The following is a 19592-nucleotide window of genomic DNA, read 5'->3' on the forward strand; positions in this document are numbered from 1 at the left end:
AATCGAACTTGTGGTAAGTACGTAGAATGTACGCAGTGGGTATGTCGGAGCTCGTGGATGTCTCGTAGCAGCTCGTAATGCTAACGGCAGTTACTTGGGAAACGCGGAAACTCATGAAGTTTTTTCAACAGTGTGAAAAATTTCCAAGAGTAAAAAAATACTCATGATGAGGTACCACAAGTTCGATTTTTTTTAAACTTGGGAGAGCTCTTGGATAAACTCGCATCGTGAGACAGGGGCTTTAGGAAAGTTGATTCCCTGAGGTTTACTTGGACATTGTATTGTATTGTACGTATTGTACTTTTATTTGTCACATGGACTGAAGCAGTTTATTATCCGAATGGTGTCAGATTAGGAAAAGGGGAAATGCAATGAGACCTGGGTGTCCTTGTAGATCAGTCACTGAAAGTAAGCATGCAGGTACAGCAGGCAGTGAAGAAAACTAATGGCATGTTGGCCTTCATAGCAAGAGGATTTGACTACAGGAGCAAGGAGGACCTACTGCAGTTGTACAGGGCGCTGGTGAGACCACACCTGGAGTATTGTGTGCAGTTTTGGTCTCCTAATTTGAGGAAGAATATTCTTGCTATTAAGGGAGTTCACCAGGCTTAAATTTACTGGAATTTAGGATGATAGGGAATCTTATAGAAACATATAAAATTATTAAGGGATTGGACAGGCTAGATGCAGGAAAATTGTTCCCGATGTTAGGGGAGTCTAGAACCAGGGGTCACAGTTTAAGAATAAGGGGTAGGCCATTTAGGACAGAGATGAGGAAAAACTTTTTCACCCATAGATTTGTGAATCGGTGGAATTCTCTGCCACAGAAGGCAGTGGAGGCCAATTCACTGGATGTTATCAAGAGAGAGTTAAGGTTTCAAGGTTTCAAGGTTTCATGGTCAGTTTATTGTTAGGGTTAAAGGAATCATAGGATATGGGGAGCAATCAGGAACGGCGTACTGATTTTGGATAATCAGCAATGATCATATTGAATGGCGGTGTTGGCTTGAAGGGCCGAATGACGTACTCCTGCATCTATTTTCTATGTTTCTATGTGCAGTGAAATTCATTTTTGTACACAGTTCAGTACAAGTATCACTATACAGAAGCACTTGCATTCTGATATTAGATAAGCATCTCGGATACAGTACAAGTGTATAGCAGCAGTACACTGAGATAGAATACAGTGTTACCAGTTTGGTGCCATTTTCAAGTCCCAGTTGCTGTAAGTGCAGGGATCTTGGCCTGACCATGGTCATGAAGCTGGATGCTTCCAAACGTTTTAACTTTAGCTGAATGAGAACTAAGAGCACTGACCTTTGAATTACCTCACATAATTCAACCAAGTTAGGTCTTTTATGCAAGGTATCTTTTTCACCAGTGGATCACAGTCAATTATGTTTGGTTTCTGCTTATCTTGGATAAAGTCAAATTATTAGCAGCTCTTCATTTGACAAAGCTGCGGCCCGACTCCGGAACTCCAAAGCTCCAGTTGCAGACTGGTGGACTGGGACATCGGGAGCTCGCGGGTCCGGGCGGAGACCGCTTTTCGGAGCTCCCGCAATGCAACTTCTCCAGCCCGTGTCGCCCGTGGAATGGGGCCGTACATCGCCCGGCGCGGCTTCATTGGCCGCGGGACATTCCAGTGCCCGCCGGGGGCTCCAACATTGTGACTTTTGGGCCTGGAGCGGGGCCGTACATCGCCTGGCGCGGCCTTAAATGGCCGTGGGACTTTCCATCGCCCGCCTGGGGCTTCGACATCGGGAGAGAAATGGTGCAGGCGAGAGAAAAGACTTTGCCTTCCATCACAGTGAGGAGGAGATTCACTGTGGTGGATGTTTGTGTAAATGGAATTGTTTGTATGTCTTGTAGGAATTGTCTTTGTTTGTATGGTTGTGGAAACGGAATTTCATTAGAGCCTCACTGTGGTTCAAATGACATGTAATAAATATTGTATTGTATTGCATTGTAATTGTTTGGGAATATAGCCAGCATTGGGACTAAGTTAACTTGTTATTTATGGGTTTGCAGCTTTCGTTGTTTCATCTGTTAAACAAATCTATTAAACCTATTGTCAAGGGTCATGGACAGAAGGCAGGATGGTTTCACTGATGGGAGAGTCTAGGTCCAGTGGTTGTAGCCTCAGAACAAAATCACGTACCTTTAGAAAGGAGATGAGGAGGAATTTCTTTATCAGAGGATGGTGAATCTGTGGAATTCATTGCCACAGAAGGCTGTGGAGGCCAAGCCAATGGATAGTTTTAAGGCGAAGATTGACAGGTTCTTGATTTGTACAGGTGTCAGGGGCTATGGGGAGAAAGCAAGAACAGGTTGAGAGGGAAAGATAGATCAGCCATAATTGAATGGTGGAGTAGGCTTGATAGGCTAAATGGCCTAATTCTGTCTAACTTGGCCTAACTTATGAAAACTGAAGCGTACATTCACAATCTGAAAAAGGAATCCAACCTGAAACATCAACTATCCATTCCCTGCACAGATGGTGCCTGACCCGCTGAGTTACTCCAGCACTTTGCGCTTCTTTGTGTCTCCTGTGACTTCATGTCACTATGGTGTGAGATTTCCTCTAAAATGTTGCTGCGTGATGCCTATCAAAGACATGATTTGAATCCTTTACCCAATTATATTCCTCTTGTGTGAGCTGATGTCCCACGCACATACATTATCTCTCGACAAGTAATCTCATGATTCCGTGCTTCAGGTTTAACTAACAGCTGTGAAGCACATTACACACATTTACTTCTGTTCAGTCAAGCACTGAAGGGGAAACAATTGCATGGGCCTTCTTCCTCTCGCCTCCCACGGCTTTGGTTAAAAAGCTGTGAAAAACACCATCATTTAAGCAGACTGGCTTCTAAATGAGTTATAGATCCACTCTGTAGATCATTTCTCTGACAGTGAAGTAAGGTTTAATGGGAAGAGTGGGTCTATTGCAAGTTTCAGGGAGTTGCGACTGGCAGTACAGGAGCTCTGCCCACTTTGTTATCCAACTCAGAGGATATACAAAGTTTTCAATCGTGCATAAGTCAGACTAGAAAGATCAGAAATGTCTCTGCCGGACACATAAATGAATCTGAAGAAGGGTCTGGACCCGAAACGTCACCCATTCCTTCTTTCCAGAGATGCTGCCTGTCCCACTGAGTAGATCCATTTTTTTTGTGTCTATTGACTGCTGGGCTTCAGGTATAGTGTCTTCAGGTGTAGGGGGGAGGGGGGGGGGGTGGAGGAGGGGTGGAGGAGGGGTGGCGGAAGAGGCCCCAACCACGGGTGAACATTGAGAAACATCAGAGGAAGAGACTGACTTTGGTGCCTTCCCTCACAGTGGGAAACTTTGTTTCTGCTGTGTGGGGATGTTTTATGTTTAACTCTATCGTGTGTTGTGTTCTTTGTTTTTATTGTGTGGCTGCATGGTTATCTAATTTCACTGTGTCAACTGGCACATGTAACAAATAAATGTATCTCGTATCTTGAAAAAGAGTTACAAAGTTAAAACAGCCAGGATTAAAGTCGATGGGAACTGCCCCCATCAATTACCACGGAAATAACACATGACCTTAATTAAGGAATTAGTTTATTTCCACACCTTCTACACCATTTCCTCCCCTTTGAAGCATCAGCATGCATGAAACAGGCACTAGGTTAGCATTTGACACCCCATTACATAAAGCCAACACTGAGAAACACAGCTGCATAAAATACTTACAGTCCCGAATGGTGCTTATCTTGGCAACATCTTTCATTTCCTCCTTATGTTGTTGTAGCACAGGAGGATGAGGGATGAACTTAAAGAGGTATATAAGACCATGAGGGGAATAAGTAGCAGAGATGCACAGTTTTTTTTACCCAGAATAGGGGAATCAAGAACCATGAGGTGAGAGGGGAAATATTTATAGGGAATCTGAGGGGCAATATTTTCATACATTGGGTGGTGGGTGTATGGAATGGGCTGCCAGAGGAGGTAGTTGAGGCAGGGACTATCCCATCATTTAAGAAGCAGTTAGACATGTCCATGGATAGGACAAGTTTAGAGGGATATGGGCTAAACACAGGCAGGTGGGACTAGTGTAGCTGGGACATGTTGGTTGGCGTGGGCAGGTTGGGCTGAATGACTATGAATCTGCTCTGTGTGGGGGGGGGAGGGGGGTTAGTGCTGAAAACACGGGAAATGGAGGAGATGCGGATGAAGGCTGCCTCCACTACAGTAAAAGGAAAGCCGTGTAGGAAGGAACTGCAGATAGACACAAAATGCTGGAGTAACTCAGCAGGTCAGGCAGCAACTCCAGAGAGAAGGAATGGGTGACGTTTCGGGTCGAGACCCTTCTTCAGACATACTTAAAGTTCTAAAGTTCTGTGCAATAATTGCTTTGTAACTATGTAGAATGTAGAATGTGATGCCGGTCGGTACTGAGCCCTGAAAGTTCAGACCCATTGTTCATTTCTTGTTCATTTTGTCTCTTACCAAAGGTTACAAGTGTAACAAAAATGATAAAGCATTGTGAAATGAATGTGTTCGGCATAGATTGTACAGTCATTGTTGATTCAGCAGTTAGATTTTATTGCTTGGTGCATTGATCTTGCACCAGCCCTTTATGGCATTATTATGAAATACTTTGAAATAATAGTTCATTTTTGGGAGTGTGCAGAGTAATTGACAGCAATGGATTTTTTCCAGGTTTGTGGAAATCATCATTCTTAACAGATATCTCAGCTACGCAGGAGAACATCCAGTCCTTTTAACTTTTTGTCCTTAGCTGTTCTGCTCACGTAGACGTGCTGGTCGGTGTGTGGTGTTTGAAGGCAGGTGTAAGATGGTCTGGGGTAGAAATGTGATATTTGCTCACTGTGATAAATGCGAGAACATTTGGCAATGCTTGTACTCGCACCACGCACTTTGATCTCTGTTGATTTCTCTAGAACTGAATGGCAGGAGTCAAATACAACATAGCCGATATTCGAGGATCTATTTCCCATGCAAACTTGTGCATCCAGAAATTCATCCCTGGGCATTCGTGCCAATCATGATTTATCAGTGCATTGGACTCTTCTTTGGAAATGAATTTCAGAACAGAGTACAAATTGCAATGCACAAACATTTAGACAGGTATTTTCCTGATTTTCCTATTTAAGAAACGCTTAAATATTAAGAAGCATTTAACATAGATAGATATGGGCCAAATGCAGGCCAGTGGGACTAGTGTAGATGTTGGTCGTGTAGGCAGGTTGGGTCAAAGGGCCAGTTTCCATGATGAATGACTATGACATTGGACTGATTGAAAGATAAGGCACGGAAACTGGTTCTTGGGCCCACCGAGTCCACACTGACCAACGATCACCTGTTCACATTAGATCTACATTAACACACTTTTCAGATCCACATCTACCTACCAGGGACAATTTACAGAGGCCAATAAACCGGCAAACCTGCATGTCTTTTGGATGCGTGAAGAAACCAGAGCACCTGGAGGAATTCCACGCAGTCAAAGGGAGGAAGTGCACACTCCACACAGACAGCTCCTGAGCCAGGATTATACCCTGTCGCCCCTGGCCCTGTGAAACAGCAGCTCTAATAGCTGCACCACTATGAGGTTGCTAGAGAATGAATCTCCAGTCAATAAGACCATAGAATGGCCAAACTCATCTTAAATTATTTACATCGCGGAAAAAAACATACAGGGAGGGAAAGAAAATGGTTGAGATAAAAAGGGCAACTTTGCCTAGAAATTCATCTTTGGCCAACGACAGTGAATGTGTGGATACAGTTGTGTGGCACTTTTAGCCTCATTGACTGACCATGAATGAATTTCTTGGTACATGTTTTTATTCAAAAGGTGTACATCCTCTTGTTGGAGGCAATGGTGGCAGGAGCAGAAATGGGCAAAGAACAAGCAAAGCGATTTCAGTGCGGCCACTGTGATGCCAATGGGGCCTCAATGCACTTTTAACTGAATGGATGGATCACAATCTGAAGTCCAACAACAAACACAGTGAACTGGTATAAATGAGAGCACTATGTAAAGGAACTTGGCTTCTGTGGGCAGCTTTAGCGAAGGCATTCTGAACTGACGGATTTCTGGATTTATTTAGGGTTACAAGATTTAGAAGATCCTGTGCAAGGGTGCCTACACTATCTGCCAAAAGACAGTTTTAGTGCTGCATGCTTTACGATCAGACTGTTGGTCATGCACACACGGTTTTACTCCACATCCTCTTAATTTCAATTTTAGTTTTAAGTTCTGGTTTACTATTGTCACTTGTAGTGGTTCACAGTGAAAAGCTTTGTTTTGCAGGCTATCCAATCAAATCAGATATTAATATATATAACATACATAAATACATTGATCAGTCAGAAGAAGGGTCTTGATCCAAAACATCACCCATTCCTTCTCTCCAGAGATGCTGCCTGTCCCGCTGAGCTACTCCAGTGTTTTGTATCTATCTTTGGTTTAAACCAGCATCTGCAGTTCCTTCCTGTACAATAATACAATCAAGCTAAACTCAAGTACAACTAATGTGTAAGAAGGCACTGCAGATGCTGGTTTACACCAAAGAAGAAATGCAAAATGGTGGAGTAACTCAGCAGGTCAGGCAGCATCTCTGGAGAAAAGGAATATGTGGCATTTCGGGTTGAGATCCTTCATCAAGTACATGTGCAATAGGTAGAGCAAAAAGGACGATACTGTGCGGAACACAGTTTCCGACTCTGTGGCGCTGCAGTTCCATAGACAAAGTCCAATGTCTGCAATGGGGGTAGAAGTAAATTGGACGGTAGCTTGGCTCATGGAAAAACAGAAGCCTGATCACCGTGGAGAAGAAACTGTGTAGGAAAGAACTGCAGATGCCGGTTTAAACCGAAGATAGACACAGAAAGCTGGGTTAACTCAGCAGGACAGGTAGCATCTCTGGAGAGATGGAATGGGTGACATTTTGGTTGAGACCCATCTTCAGCTGTTCCCTTTCTTCCAGATAAAGATGTTGTATTTGCGGTTTCTTTCTCTGCTTCAAAGCTTTCCTATAAAACAAGTCTAAGGGACTTTTGCTTGTCGCTGCATCGTTAAGCAGGAAAAGAAGCCCTGGGGAAAATACAGAAAAGATGCAAGAAAGTTGTTTCAAAGGATGAAGCCTCGCTTTTGAAAATCTGGGATTGCCATCTTTAGAGAAGGCCGAGAGCATGTTTGATAGAAGTGTTTAAAGTCTTGAAGGGAATAGATAAAGGGAGACTGTTCTCAGCGATGAAAGGCAGAGATTTGAGTTGAATGACAACTGAATAAGGACAGAAGAACTGAGGAATATAAGAGTTGGGGTAGGCTACCAGGCTCCTGAAGCCTGTCCACCATTCAATCTGATGGCTGATTTCTGTTGTTTGGTTTAGTTTAGAGATACAGTGCGGAAACAGGCCCTTCAGCCCACATACAGGTTTGTAGGTCAATTGGCTTGGTATATGTGTAAATTGTCCATAGTGTGTGTAGGATAGTGTTTTTTTTCCAGGGATTGTTGGTCGGCACGGACTCAGTGGGCCGAAGAACCTGTTTCCGCTCTGCAATCCCTAAACTAAACTAAACAAATCTGTGGTAGATATAAAATGCTGGAGAAACTCAACTGGTGAGGCAGCATCTAGGGAGAGAAAGATATTCCTTCTCTCCATAGATGCTGTCTCACCCGCTGAGTTTCTCCAGCATTTTGTACCTACCTTCGATTTTACCAGCGTCTGCAGTTCTTTCTTAAACTAATCTGTGTCTGGTGCAAATAATTATTTCACTTGCCTGCTTTTTTAGACTGAAGAAATAAGTAACAAGTCTCCTGGTCTTGCATTCAATTAACCTTTCTATTTTTACACAGGTCCGAAAGTGGAAGAAGAGCGACAGATTAAAAACAGAGAAAATGTTGGTAATAAAACCAGATGAGCCAGATTCCCATGTACCCAAGACGGGCAAAGCCCCTGGCTTGGCAGCTCAGTCATCCAAAGTGGAATGTCACTGTTGCCAAGGGAATACAACCCATAAATCCACTGGATCGTGGGAACCCAAATGGAGTTCCAAGGTAAATCAGTTAAAATTATACAAACTTTTTTTTTTTAAGTGAAACTCTTCTGATTAAAACTGTTAGACTTACATTTGTTCGGGATTGGAGGACCTGTTACATTTTTAACCTGCTGATAACTGTTCTCGAGACAACATTGTGGGAGAATGTTATTTTTCTCATCGGTTCAAGAGTTTGTAAACACTAAAACAGCTACATTTATTAACTATCTTCGGCAGATGATTTGTTCCTTTGCAATGTGCTCACTGTTGATTTGAAGACTATATAGCAGCCACTTTATTCATAACATGAGATCAAATATAGTAACCGAGATAAATAACAAAGTCAGTTAAAGTTGGAATGCGATCCAGTCTCTTGGCTGGTTATAATATCAGGTGGCGGCGTAAAGTGGATAATAATGGTTCAACCCCACATCACTTATCTCTCCCAATCTTCACCTCCATTGAAAATATTAAATGTAATTCAGGCATAATATTTAATGCACAACAGTAGAAATTGCCCTGTGAAACCATCAACTTTGCACCTTGCAGTGCATTCTCAATGTATTAAGATTAGCCACTAAGGAGAAATAGTTACCGTTAATATTATCATGATGTCCAGGCACTGTAACTCTGCAACACTCTCTTAATGTCACATTATGTATTATCACTAATGCTTTTTTTTCCACGATTATTAGCTGAGATTACAGCAGGTAAGTCAGGCGATCTTTGTGGAAATGTAATCCTTACTTAATGATAGTCATACAGGGTGGAAACAATCCCTTCGGCCAACTTCCCCACATCTCCGCTAATCCACCTGCCTGTGTTGGGCCCATATCTCTCTAAGCCTGTCCTGTCCATGTAACTGTCTAAATGTTTCTTAAAGGTTGCCAAAGTACCTGCCTCAACGACCTTCTCTGGTAGCTCGTTCCATTCACCCACCACTCTTTTTGTAAAAGAAAAGTTACCCGTCAGGTTCCTATCAAATCTTTTCCCCCTCACCTTAAACCTATGTCCTCTGGTTCTCGATTCCCCTACTCTGGGCAAGAGACTCTGCACATTTACCCAAAGTATTCCCCTCATGATTTTGTACACAAGTCAAGTCTGAACAGAAAGTAGATCCCATGACTTTGAGGCTGAGAGCGAGACCTCTACGCTACAATCTATCTTTGAGACAAACTGGAAAAGCCCTTCTTAACTTTCGGTTAGGTACTATGTTATATGATTTGCTTCCGGCTTTGTTGTCAGAATATACGGACGGAACTGTTCATGTTGTGGGCCCTCGGTCGTCAGAAGTGAATTTGGAAACTGGGGATAAAACAAAAAAAAGAGTGGGATAAACCTTAACCATTGAGTATCCAACAGATGGAAAGCAGGGTTTCGAAAATAGATCGGGGAGCCAGCAGGGTCTGATAAAGGACCCTGACCCAAATCATAATTCCTTTTTCCTACAGATGCCACGTGCCCTGCTGGGTTACCAGCATACTGTGTCTATCTTAGGTGGAAAGTATAGTCGCTCAAGTGCACAGGTCCAAAGGAGGTCTGAACAATTTCAAGGCTCTGCCTTCAATAATATCAGTGGCTTTCTTTGGACACCCCTATTGTGGGCGAAAGCTTGAATGCCCGGACAGATAAGCAAAATGATTCCCAATTGCATTTTATACTAGGAGACGAAGCCCAACTGGGTACCATCGCGGTTACAGATACATCTACAACTAAATAAATGAAAGCTGCGCTTTTTATTACTTTTTTGATGGTAATATTATTTATTTCAAACACTCAAATCCTGTCAGATTGGTCTTGTCAAGTGTAGGAGCCTGATGACATGTAACTAGGAGTTCTTATTAAAGAACGGAGAAAAGCAACATCCTCTAGCTGGGTAACATTTCTTTCATGAATGTAAATTTGATATTCTATTTAATGTGGTTGGCCACATCATTACAACCCGTGCAAGTGAAGTGTTGGCCTATTACTCGAGCTTGATTGCAGCTGTTGCAGAATCCTAACATTTGCTTCACACAAGCTGCTGTGATAAGGCTGGACATCTCATGAATAGTTTATTTATTGCCAAACAACACTGGGATACTTTGAGAGGGGAAATATTCATTGTGAATTCAAATGCAGATATGTATTGAAGAATCTTAATGTAAACCTTGTGCTAAATTTATCAATAAAGTCATAGTGTGGAAACAGGCCTTTCGGCCCGCTGACCAACATGCCCCATCTACACTAGTCTCATCTGCCTGTGTTGGCCCATATCCCTCTAAACTTGTCTTATCCATGTGCCTGTCCAAATGTCTCTTAAATGTTATGATAGTACCTGCATCAACCATCGCCTCCGGCAGCTGGTTCCATACACCCACAACCATTTGTGTAAAGAAATACCCCTCAGGTCCCTATTAAATCTTTCCTCTCTCACCTTAAACTTAAGTACTCTGGTTTTCGATTCCTCTACTCTGGGCAAAAGACTGTGCGTTTACCTGATTTATTCCGCTCATCATTTTGTATAGCTCTATAAGATCGCCCCTCAGCCCCCTGCACTTCAGGGAACAGAGTCCTAGCCTACGCAACCTCTCCATATAGCTCAGGCTTACGAGTCCTGGCAACTCCCTCATAAATCTTCTCTGCACCCTTTCCAGCTTGACAACATCTTTCCAATAACAGGTGACTAATGTCAGCAGCAAATACGTTATGAGAATGATCCCAGGAATGATTGGGTTAACATATGATGAGCGTTTGACAGCACTACTGGGCCTGTACTTGCTGGAGGATGAGGGGGGACCTCATTGAAACTTACCGAATAGTGAAAGGCTTCGATAGAGTGGATGTGGAGAGGGCTTCCACTAGTGGGAGAATCTAGGACCTGAGGTCATAGCCTCAGAATAAAAGGACTACCTTTAGGAAGGAGAGGAGGAGGAGGAACTTCTATAGTCAGAGGCTGGTGAATCTGGGGACTTCTTTGCCTCAGAAGTGTGTGGCCAATGGATATTTTTTAAGGCAGAGATTGATAGATTTTTGATTAGTACAGGTGTCAGAGATTATGAGGAGAAGGAAGGAGAATGGGCTTGAGAGGGAGAGATAGATCAGCCATGACTGAATGGCGAAGTAGACTTGATGGGCCAAAAGGCCTGCTCCAGTCACTTAAACCATGTATATTTTAAAAGTCTAAATGCACATTAAACCAAAGATTTTAACAGATATCCTTTGACTAACTCTGTATCAGCACTTGGATGAATGGTAACATGGAAAAAAAACAAACAGCTTGGAACTTCGTCAGGAGCTAAAATGCTAAGAGTTTGGGGCCGAATCAAGCTCACCAAAACATCCTTTGCATCCTTAAATGGAGGCAGCAAAAGAAGTAGATAGCTAATCCGATCTTGGGAAGGAGATTAGTTATGTAACTTTTATGTTGATGTTGCAAGAACAATTATTTAATGCTAAAAAACAAATACATAGTGCTGGAGTAACGCAGCAACTCTGTGGAACATGGTTAGGTGACGTTTCGGGTTGGGACCCTTCCTCAGACTGATTATGGGGGGGGTGGGGAGGGAGAGCTGGGAAAGAGGAGGGGCAGGACAAAGGTACAGTGAAAAAACGTTTGGGCGTATTATCCAGTCAGTGAACTGACTAAACATGATTGCAATTAACCCATCCACAGTGTACAGATACAGGACAAAGAGAATAACATTTAATACATGATAAAGTCCAGTAAAGTTTGATTAAAGATAGTTTGAAGGTCTCCAATAATGTAGATGGTAGGTCAGGACCACTCTCTAGTTAGTGGTAGAATGGTTCAGTTACCTGATAAAAGCTGAGAAGAATCAGTCCCTGAATTTGGAAGTATGTTTTTTCAAACTTCTGCACCTCATGCCTGATGGGAGAGGGGAGAAGAGGGAATTACTTGGGTGAGACTCGTCCTTGATTATAGTTATATTAAATTCTTAATACTCTTTATATATATATATATATTACAGGTGCGAGTGTCAGAGGTTATGGGGAGAAGGCAGGAGGGAGAGATAGATCAGCCATTATTGAATGGCAGAGTAGACTTGATGGACTGGATGGCCTGTAATGTTTAATGCAGATCAAGTCCAGTAAAGTCCAATTAAAGATACCAATAAGATAGATGGTATAACAATAAGATAGAAGGTCAGGGCCGCTCTCTTATTGGTGAAGGGACAGTTCAGTTGCCTGATAACAGATTCTCAGCAGAGTGGTGCAGTTAGTAGAACTGCTGCCTCACAGCTCCAGTGATCTGGGTTCAATCCAGTCAGTCAGTCAGTCAGTCAGTCAGTCAGTCAGTCAGTCAGTCAGTCAATCAATCAATCAATCAATCAATCAATCAATCAAGCAATCAAGCAATCAATCAGTCAATCAGTCAATCAGTCAGTCAGTTAATCAGTTTTATTCATCACATTGCACATAAAGTGCAAGTTAAATGAATTTGAGTCCTGCTGAGCTGTGTGCACAAAGCTTAAATGTTACCCCTGTGACCACTTGGGTTGCCTCCTGATATTCTGGTTTCTTCCCGCAACCTAAAGTAGGTGGATTGGTGGAACTATAAATTGCCTTATTGCCAGAGATGTTAAAGGGATTAATGCAGGGTTAGTTTAAATAAATACTTGATTTTCAGTGCGGACGCAGTGAACCAAAGGACCAGTCTCCATGCTCTGGGACTTTATAACTCTATGACATTATGATATGGTAAGTGGCCTACATGCCAATGGGTCAGTTTTATTGTTGAGATAGAAGAAACTGCTGTTGTTAGATAGTCCTTCTAAACTTATAGGCAACATATTATGTTCATTCATCAAAATAAACAGAGCACTGGAGTAACTCAGCAGGTGAGGCAGCATCTCTGGAGGACATGGATAAGTAAATTTTCAGTGAAGGTGACCTGAAACATTGCCTCATCATTTCCTCCAGAGATGCTGCCTGACCCGCTGAGTTACTTTAGAAATGTTTATGTTTTATTGTTAATGGTTTCCAGTGGAGACATGTTGGTAGAGGCCCTTTGTTTAGTGGACATTGAGTGTAAGAGTCATGTTCATGTATACTTAGTGAAAAAGGCATTAATGGCTTGGGTTTGGCCTCTATTGGCCTCTGAGTAGCGTGTATGCCGTTTGCATAATGTAATTCAATTACTGAGGTTGCGATGACCTTGATTGTGGGCCAGAGGCGATGTTAGGTTGAGCAGTAAATCATTTCAAGGAGGAGCTTGGTGAAACTGTGCTGCAGTGCTGGCGAGAGAGTTTGAAGAAAGTGTCGAGGGGAAGGTGTAGCAGCTGCTCAGATTTGGATAGGATTACGCATGCCATTAGTGGTCTAGAATAGAGTCAGTCTCAGTGTTATTGGTTTTGGTTTATTATTGTCACGTGTTCCAAGGTACAGTGAAAAGCTTTTGTCTGCGCGTTATCCAATTAAATCGGATCACACTGTACATTAGTACAGTCAAGTTATACACAAATGCAATGGAAAGTGCAAAGAGAAAAATACCATTATACAGAATATTGTTTACAGCATTGTGGCATTACAGTTCCAGAGAAAAAGTCCAATGTCTGCAATGAGGTAGGTTGGAAAATTGGAACTGCACCCTATTTATTGTTGGTAGATAGTCCTTCTAAACTTATATGCAACATATCAGAGGGACTCTCCTGAGCCCTGTCACTTGGATTCCTCCTCACTTGGGGATAATGCTATCTTGTGCCCAAATTCTGCACTTTGCAACAAGTATTAGTCATGAATTTACTTTCAATATACTTAATTGGAAGTGGAATTTGCTTTGCATGCAATTTAAAAAAAAAAAAAAATCCTATGGGGTGTGGAAAAGATACAATAAAAGAATGTCATGGTGGAATGGTGACCCTTTGGGAGATCCTTATTTGCTTTATTTTTAGTGTTCTCTGTTAGCAATGTACTCGGTCCTTGCAAACGATGTTACGGTGTGATAAGGTTCTGTAAATAGTTAATGAAAAGCAGAAAATTGTAAAAGAGTGGGTAGGACCAGAATAATTGAGTGGATTTTAAATCCACTCATCCAAAGCAAATGCGGTGAGATATCTGTGCTTGATTAATTCCTGAGCATATCTGAATGTAATTGCACTGTTCTAGATCCATTATGCTTTCAGCTGAATCATGACCTCCCTTTGCTTCTTGAGGGCACTCTTTAAAGCTCTTTTGCCATCTTTTGACAAGATATCTTGATGTTGGTAGTAAGGAAAGCAAATGCAATGTTAACATTCATTTTTATAGGATTAGAATGTAAAAGCAAGGATGTATTGCTGAGGGTTTATATGGTGCTAGTCTACCACACTTGAAATATTGTGAGCAGTTTGGGGCCTCATATCTGAGGAAGGATGTGCTGGCATAGGAGAGGGTCCAGAAGAGGATTACAAGAATGATCCCAGGGATGATTGGGTTAATGTATAAAGAGCATTTGATAGCTTTGGGCCTGTAGTCACTGGAGATTAGAAGGATGAGGGGGGGATCTAAATGAAACCTACTGAATAGTGAAATGCCTAGATAGAGTGGACATGGAAAGGATGTTTCTAAAAATGGAACAATCTAGAACCGGAGGACACATTCAGAATAAAAGAACGTACCTTCAGAATGGAGATGAGGAAGAATTGTTTTTAACCAGTGGATGGTGAATCTGTGGAATTCATTGCAACGGACGGCTGTGGAGCCCAAGTCATTGGGTATTTTTAAAGCAGAGACTGACGGGTTCTTGATTCGGAAGACCATCAAAGGTTATGGGGATAAGGCAGGAGAATGGGAGTGAGAGGAAAAATAGATCAGCCATGATCGAATGGTGAACCAGACTTTATGGGCCGAATGGCCACATTCTGCTCCTATGCCATATGGTCTCATGTACTCCTCTGGAGATTTGACATCCATTTTTACTCAATAAATCCATAAAGCATCTTGGGACATCGTTGCCATTGGTTAAAGCACGATACTTTTGGAAGTTCCTGCTTTTGATTCGAGCAAGCCATTTCCCCTCCATTCCTTGGGTCATTTTAGTGTCCAATTGATCTTTTCTCGTACCCAAGAGACTTGTTTGAATCATGCAGGAGCTGTTTCTTTTCCAACAACAATGCGCCTTGACGTAGACTTCTGCCCTCCATCCTGACTTTACTGCCATCACTTTGGATCACCCACTTGCTGTTAGCATACAGAAGGACCACATTGTGCTTCACAACGGCCAGGAACCCCAGACCATCCTCTCCAGTCAACTGCTCTTAAGTGAACTGCAGTTCATCTGCATTAGTGATGGAAAAAACCCAAAGACTCAGTTTCACATGCTGAGGGCTTCTATTCATGAAGGTAGACACAAAGTGCTGGAGTAAATCAGCGGGTCAGGCAGCATCTCCGCAGAAAAAGGATGGGTGACGTTTCAAGTTGGGATCCTTCTTCAGTACAACATCAGAGTAACATCTTGTAAGTTTATTGCAACATTTTGGCACTGCATAAATACCAAACATTTGTGGGTTAAGAGTGCAAATGGGATGTGTTATTCAAATCAAGTTGATTTGAACTGAATAACATTACACATTTTCATGGATCTGAAGAAGGGTCCTGACCCAAAACATGAAGAGTCCTGACCTGAAACATCATCCATCCCTTTTCTCCAGAAATGTTGCCTGACCTGCTGAGTTACTCCAACACCTAGCATCTACCTTTGGTACATCTGCAGTTCTTTGTTTCTACCTGACTTCTGTTCATGTACAGGTCGTGGACCCTGGCTCACCGCAGTGAAGCTTAGTTAATTTTTAGACATTTGTTTGTTGAAAGCCAAACATGGTTTAGAAACCAAGTTACTCCTTGTGGAACCAACCAAGGGATTAATGGCGGGGCTGGATTCTTCAGACCAGTGGAAATGAATGATAAAAAAACAACATATTCACCTGTGGTGTTGAATTCCAGCATAATAAAAATATTTTAGATCTGGGTTGGAATCAGTTTAGTGACTAATAACACCAGTCTTGTACATACTGTACTGTTCGAGTCTGAGTTTAATGGACTGGGATGAAGTTTAGGAGCAAACAAATAAGCAAATGGAGCTAGGCAATGTTAAGAATATTTAATAAAGTGAAACGCCGCAGGGAAAACAAATAAAAACAGTATTAACACAAGAACTGTGAATTTAATGTGTAATTGTGAGAGTTACATCGAGCAAGTTTACTGCAAATCTTTGGAACTGCATTAACACTGATCGTTCATGTGTTAAGGGTACAAAAAGTCTAGGTGTTCGTCAAATCGCTGAATGATGCTGCCTATTTTAACGGGTAGTGAAGGGTGACATAGGTTTAGCTCGGCCTAACTCTCGAATGGAAGAACTGGGTCATTTTTACACTCCAGCCTTATTTAAAAATGCTAGCCCTGGCAGCTGCAGTAAGCTGGAGTCAGTCAAGCAACAGAGAACCAGCCAGCCAGTCACCTCCGGAAATGGGTGCTTACTATCAGGTGCCTGCGGTAGTTGTAATGGACTGAGGGTGGTGAGATGGTGCAAGAGGGATGGGCAGAGGGTGCAGGAGAGGGTGTTGGTACTGTACAGCTGCAGCAACCCAAGCTTGACCCTGATCTCCAGTGGAAACAAGGAACTGCAGATGCTGCTTTACAAAAAAAAACACTAAGTGCTGGAGTAACTCAGCAGCATCTCTGTAGAGATAGATACATGACATCTTGGGTCGGGCTGGTCCTTCAGATTGGTCGTGGTCATCCCCCATCCATCCCTCCCTCCCACTACAATTAGTCTGAAGAAGAGTCCTGACCCAAAATGTCACCTATCCATGTTCTCCAGGGATGCTGCTTGTCCCACTGAGTTACTCCAGCACTTTGTGTCTTTTCCTGATCTCCAGTTGCGCCTACAAGTCATTTTCTGCAGATGGTTCCATGGGCTTCACCCAGGTTCTTCCTACATGCAGACATAAACTGGCCACTGTAAGCTAGCATTTGGTGTATGATTATGGAATAAAAGGTAAGTCAATGGGCATGTGTGAGAGAAAAATATGTTGTAGCAGTACTGAGGATAAGGAGGGGGAATGGGACATTGGGATTGCTCCCTGGGAAATAACATTTCCCCAATAGTCTGAATGACCTCCTCCACTGTGGTTATAATCAGAAGATAAAGATTTCTGCATATCAAGGGACAAAGGGTCAGTAAAAGAAAATGGTACCAAGACTAAAGATCAGCCATCCTTTTTGATATGGCAGAGCAGTCATGTGGTCAAATGTCCCTTACCTGCTTCTGCTTCTTTTTTTTTTATACCTGAAGATTTTATCTGTAGTTCTTCTGTCTGCAATGCCACAATTAATAGTAAATTTACATTAAACTGCTCAGTGGCTCCATTGGAATGGAGGGCAACGGGCAGCTAAATGTTACTTCCAATGGACCCTACTTACTGTTAACCTAGTCATTGATACTCAGTTCCAAATTGAAGCTGCCGCAAAACCTAATCACGGCCCTGAAACTGACGATGAACAGAGGAGCTAATTGTCAGAGGTATTGCAGATATTCATCAAGATTTTATTTAAGTACAGAACCAAAACCAACATAGCCAAGGTTGTTGGGTATTAAATAATTCTGGTTGGCATAGTGAGGATGTGATTAAGCTGGGGAAGGTGCAGAAAAGAGTCGCAAAGAAGTCACAATGAATGGAGGACTTGAGTTAGAAGGAGACACTGGATAGGCTAGGACTTTTGCTCTGGATTGAAGGAGGTCAGTCTTCTTCCCAGGGTAGGGAAATCAAAAACTAGAGAACACTGGTTGCAGGTTAGAAGGGAAAGATTTAAATGGGGCTTGAGAAGCAAGTTTTTCATGTAGAAAATGGTGGGTAGGAGCTGCCAGAGGAAGCGGTAGAGGCAGGTAAAGTTATGACATTTAATCAACTTTCGGTTTGGTACATGGATAGGAAAGATTTAGATGGATATTGGGCCAAATGCAGGTGAATGGAACTAACTCAGGAAGGCACTTAATTCAGCATGGATAAGTTGGGCCAAATGGCCTGTTGATAACTCTGTAACTATGACCACCCACTAAGGGTAATTAATATACAATGGGCAATTAACCTGCCTGCGTTTGGTATGTGGGAGAGAACTGGTGCATTTGAGGAAAACCCATGTAGTCACAGGGAGGGCATGCAATCTCCCTGCAGACAGTGCCAAATTTAGGATTAAGCCTGGGTCTCTGGCACTGAGACAGCAGCTCTACCACTGTGCCACTGCATACCTTCAACATATTTAGCTGATTTTTTTTTTCCAATTGCATGTCATGGTTTAAGCCTACTGGAATGTGCATGAGTTAATTAAAAACAGGCAACATATAACAGAATATATATTGTGGCAGGGAAAGTAATGTCAAACAAAGCATTGCACATGGTTTTGGAAGAAACATAAGGTAAGAAGGAATGTTAAGTGAGTCAATTAAAACAATTATTCAATATAAATTATAAACTCAAGTTAAGAATTGATTGCTTTTTCTAACGCACAATGCTGTTGGCACCCTGACCCTTTTCTGACTATGGGCTGCTTATAATTTATCCTGCTGCCATAGTTCTTGAAACTGGTGGTATTACAATGTTTAAATAGTAACAAGATATTGATCAAAATCATTGAAAGAAGGACATGCTGTACTGAAGTAGGATTTCAGGTGATATAGTTATTTCCATTCTGACTTTATTTTATCATGAGTTGTATAAATGTTGCCTCAAAGGTGAAAACAATTGGTGACGGAAGGATCTGTAGATGCTGGTTTATACTGAAAGACACAATATGCAAGAGTAATTCGGTGGGGTCAGGCAACATCTCTGGAGAAAAGAAATAGATTATGTTTTGAGGTTGGAACCCCTTCAAACTGACTGACCGCCAGTCTTCCAAAGGACTCCGATCTGAAATGGCACATTTCCTTTTCTACAGAGATGCTGCCTAATGAAAATGCATATATTGTTGTGGAGGCGGAATTATGCCATTTGGCCCATCAAGTCTATTCCACCATTGAATCATGGCTGATCTATATTTACCCTCAAACCCTCTCCCATAACCCCTATTAGTGCTTGCTAAATACACTGGGCTGTTATGAAAGCTCTGTGAAAAAGGATCCATTTAAATTAACACGTATATAAGTAAGATCTTTGGAGCATATAGCTTTGTCAATTGTGTAGGAAGGAACCGCAGATGCTGGTTTATACCAAAGATAAACACCAAATACTGGTATTACTCGTTGGCCAGGCAGCATCTCTGGAGAAAAGGAATAGGTGACGTTTTGGGTCGAAACCCTTCTTCAGACTGAGAGTCAGGGGAGGGGGAAAACGCGCTTTGTCTTTTTTTTTTTAATGTTCATTTTATTAGAAGCAATTGCTCAAGAAGAAAGAAATCGACATAACGAGCTATGTTAAATGTTGTTCAGTCGATAGGGCCCTTCCTTCTGAATCGGAGGTTGTGGGTTGAAAATGCATATATTGTTGGAGCGGAATTAGGCCTTAAGCGCTGGAGTAACTCAGCAGGTCAGACAGCATCTCTGGTTTCAGGTCGAGATCCATCTTCAGACTGATTGTGTGG

The 19592-nt window shown here is 42.2% G+C and overlaps 1 protein-coding gene across 1 annotated transcript in view; it reads left to right on the plus strand.

The window, feature by feature from the left end:
• sgk1 (serum/glucocorticoid regulated kinase 1) overlaps positions 1-19592 on the plus strand; it is a 93013-nt gene that overhangs the window by 25989 nt on the left and 47432 nt on the right. The window contains exon 2 of the mRNA XM_055635965.1: positions 7855-8055. Within this exon, the coding sequence (XP_055491940.1) occupies positions 7855-8055 (201 nt within the window). The remainder of the gene's footprint in view (positions 1-7854; positions 8056-19592) is intronic.

This window comes from Leucoraja erinacea, chromosome 5 (genome assembly GCF_028641065.1).
Source record: "Leucoraja erinacea ecotype New England chromosome 5, Leri_hhj_1, whole genome shotgun sequence".
NCBI lineage: Eukaryota > Metazoa > Chordata > Chondrichthyes > Rajiformes > Rajidae > Leucoraja > Leucoraja erinaceus.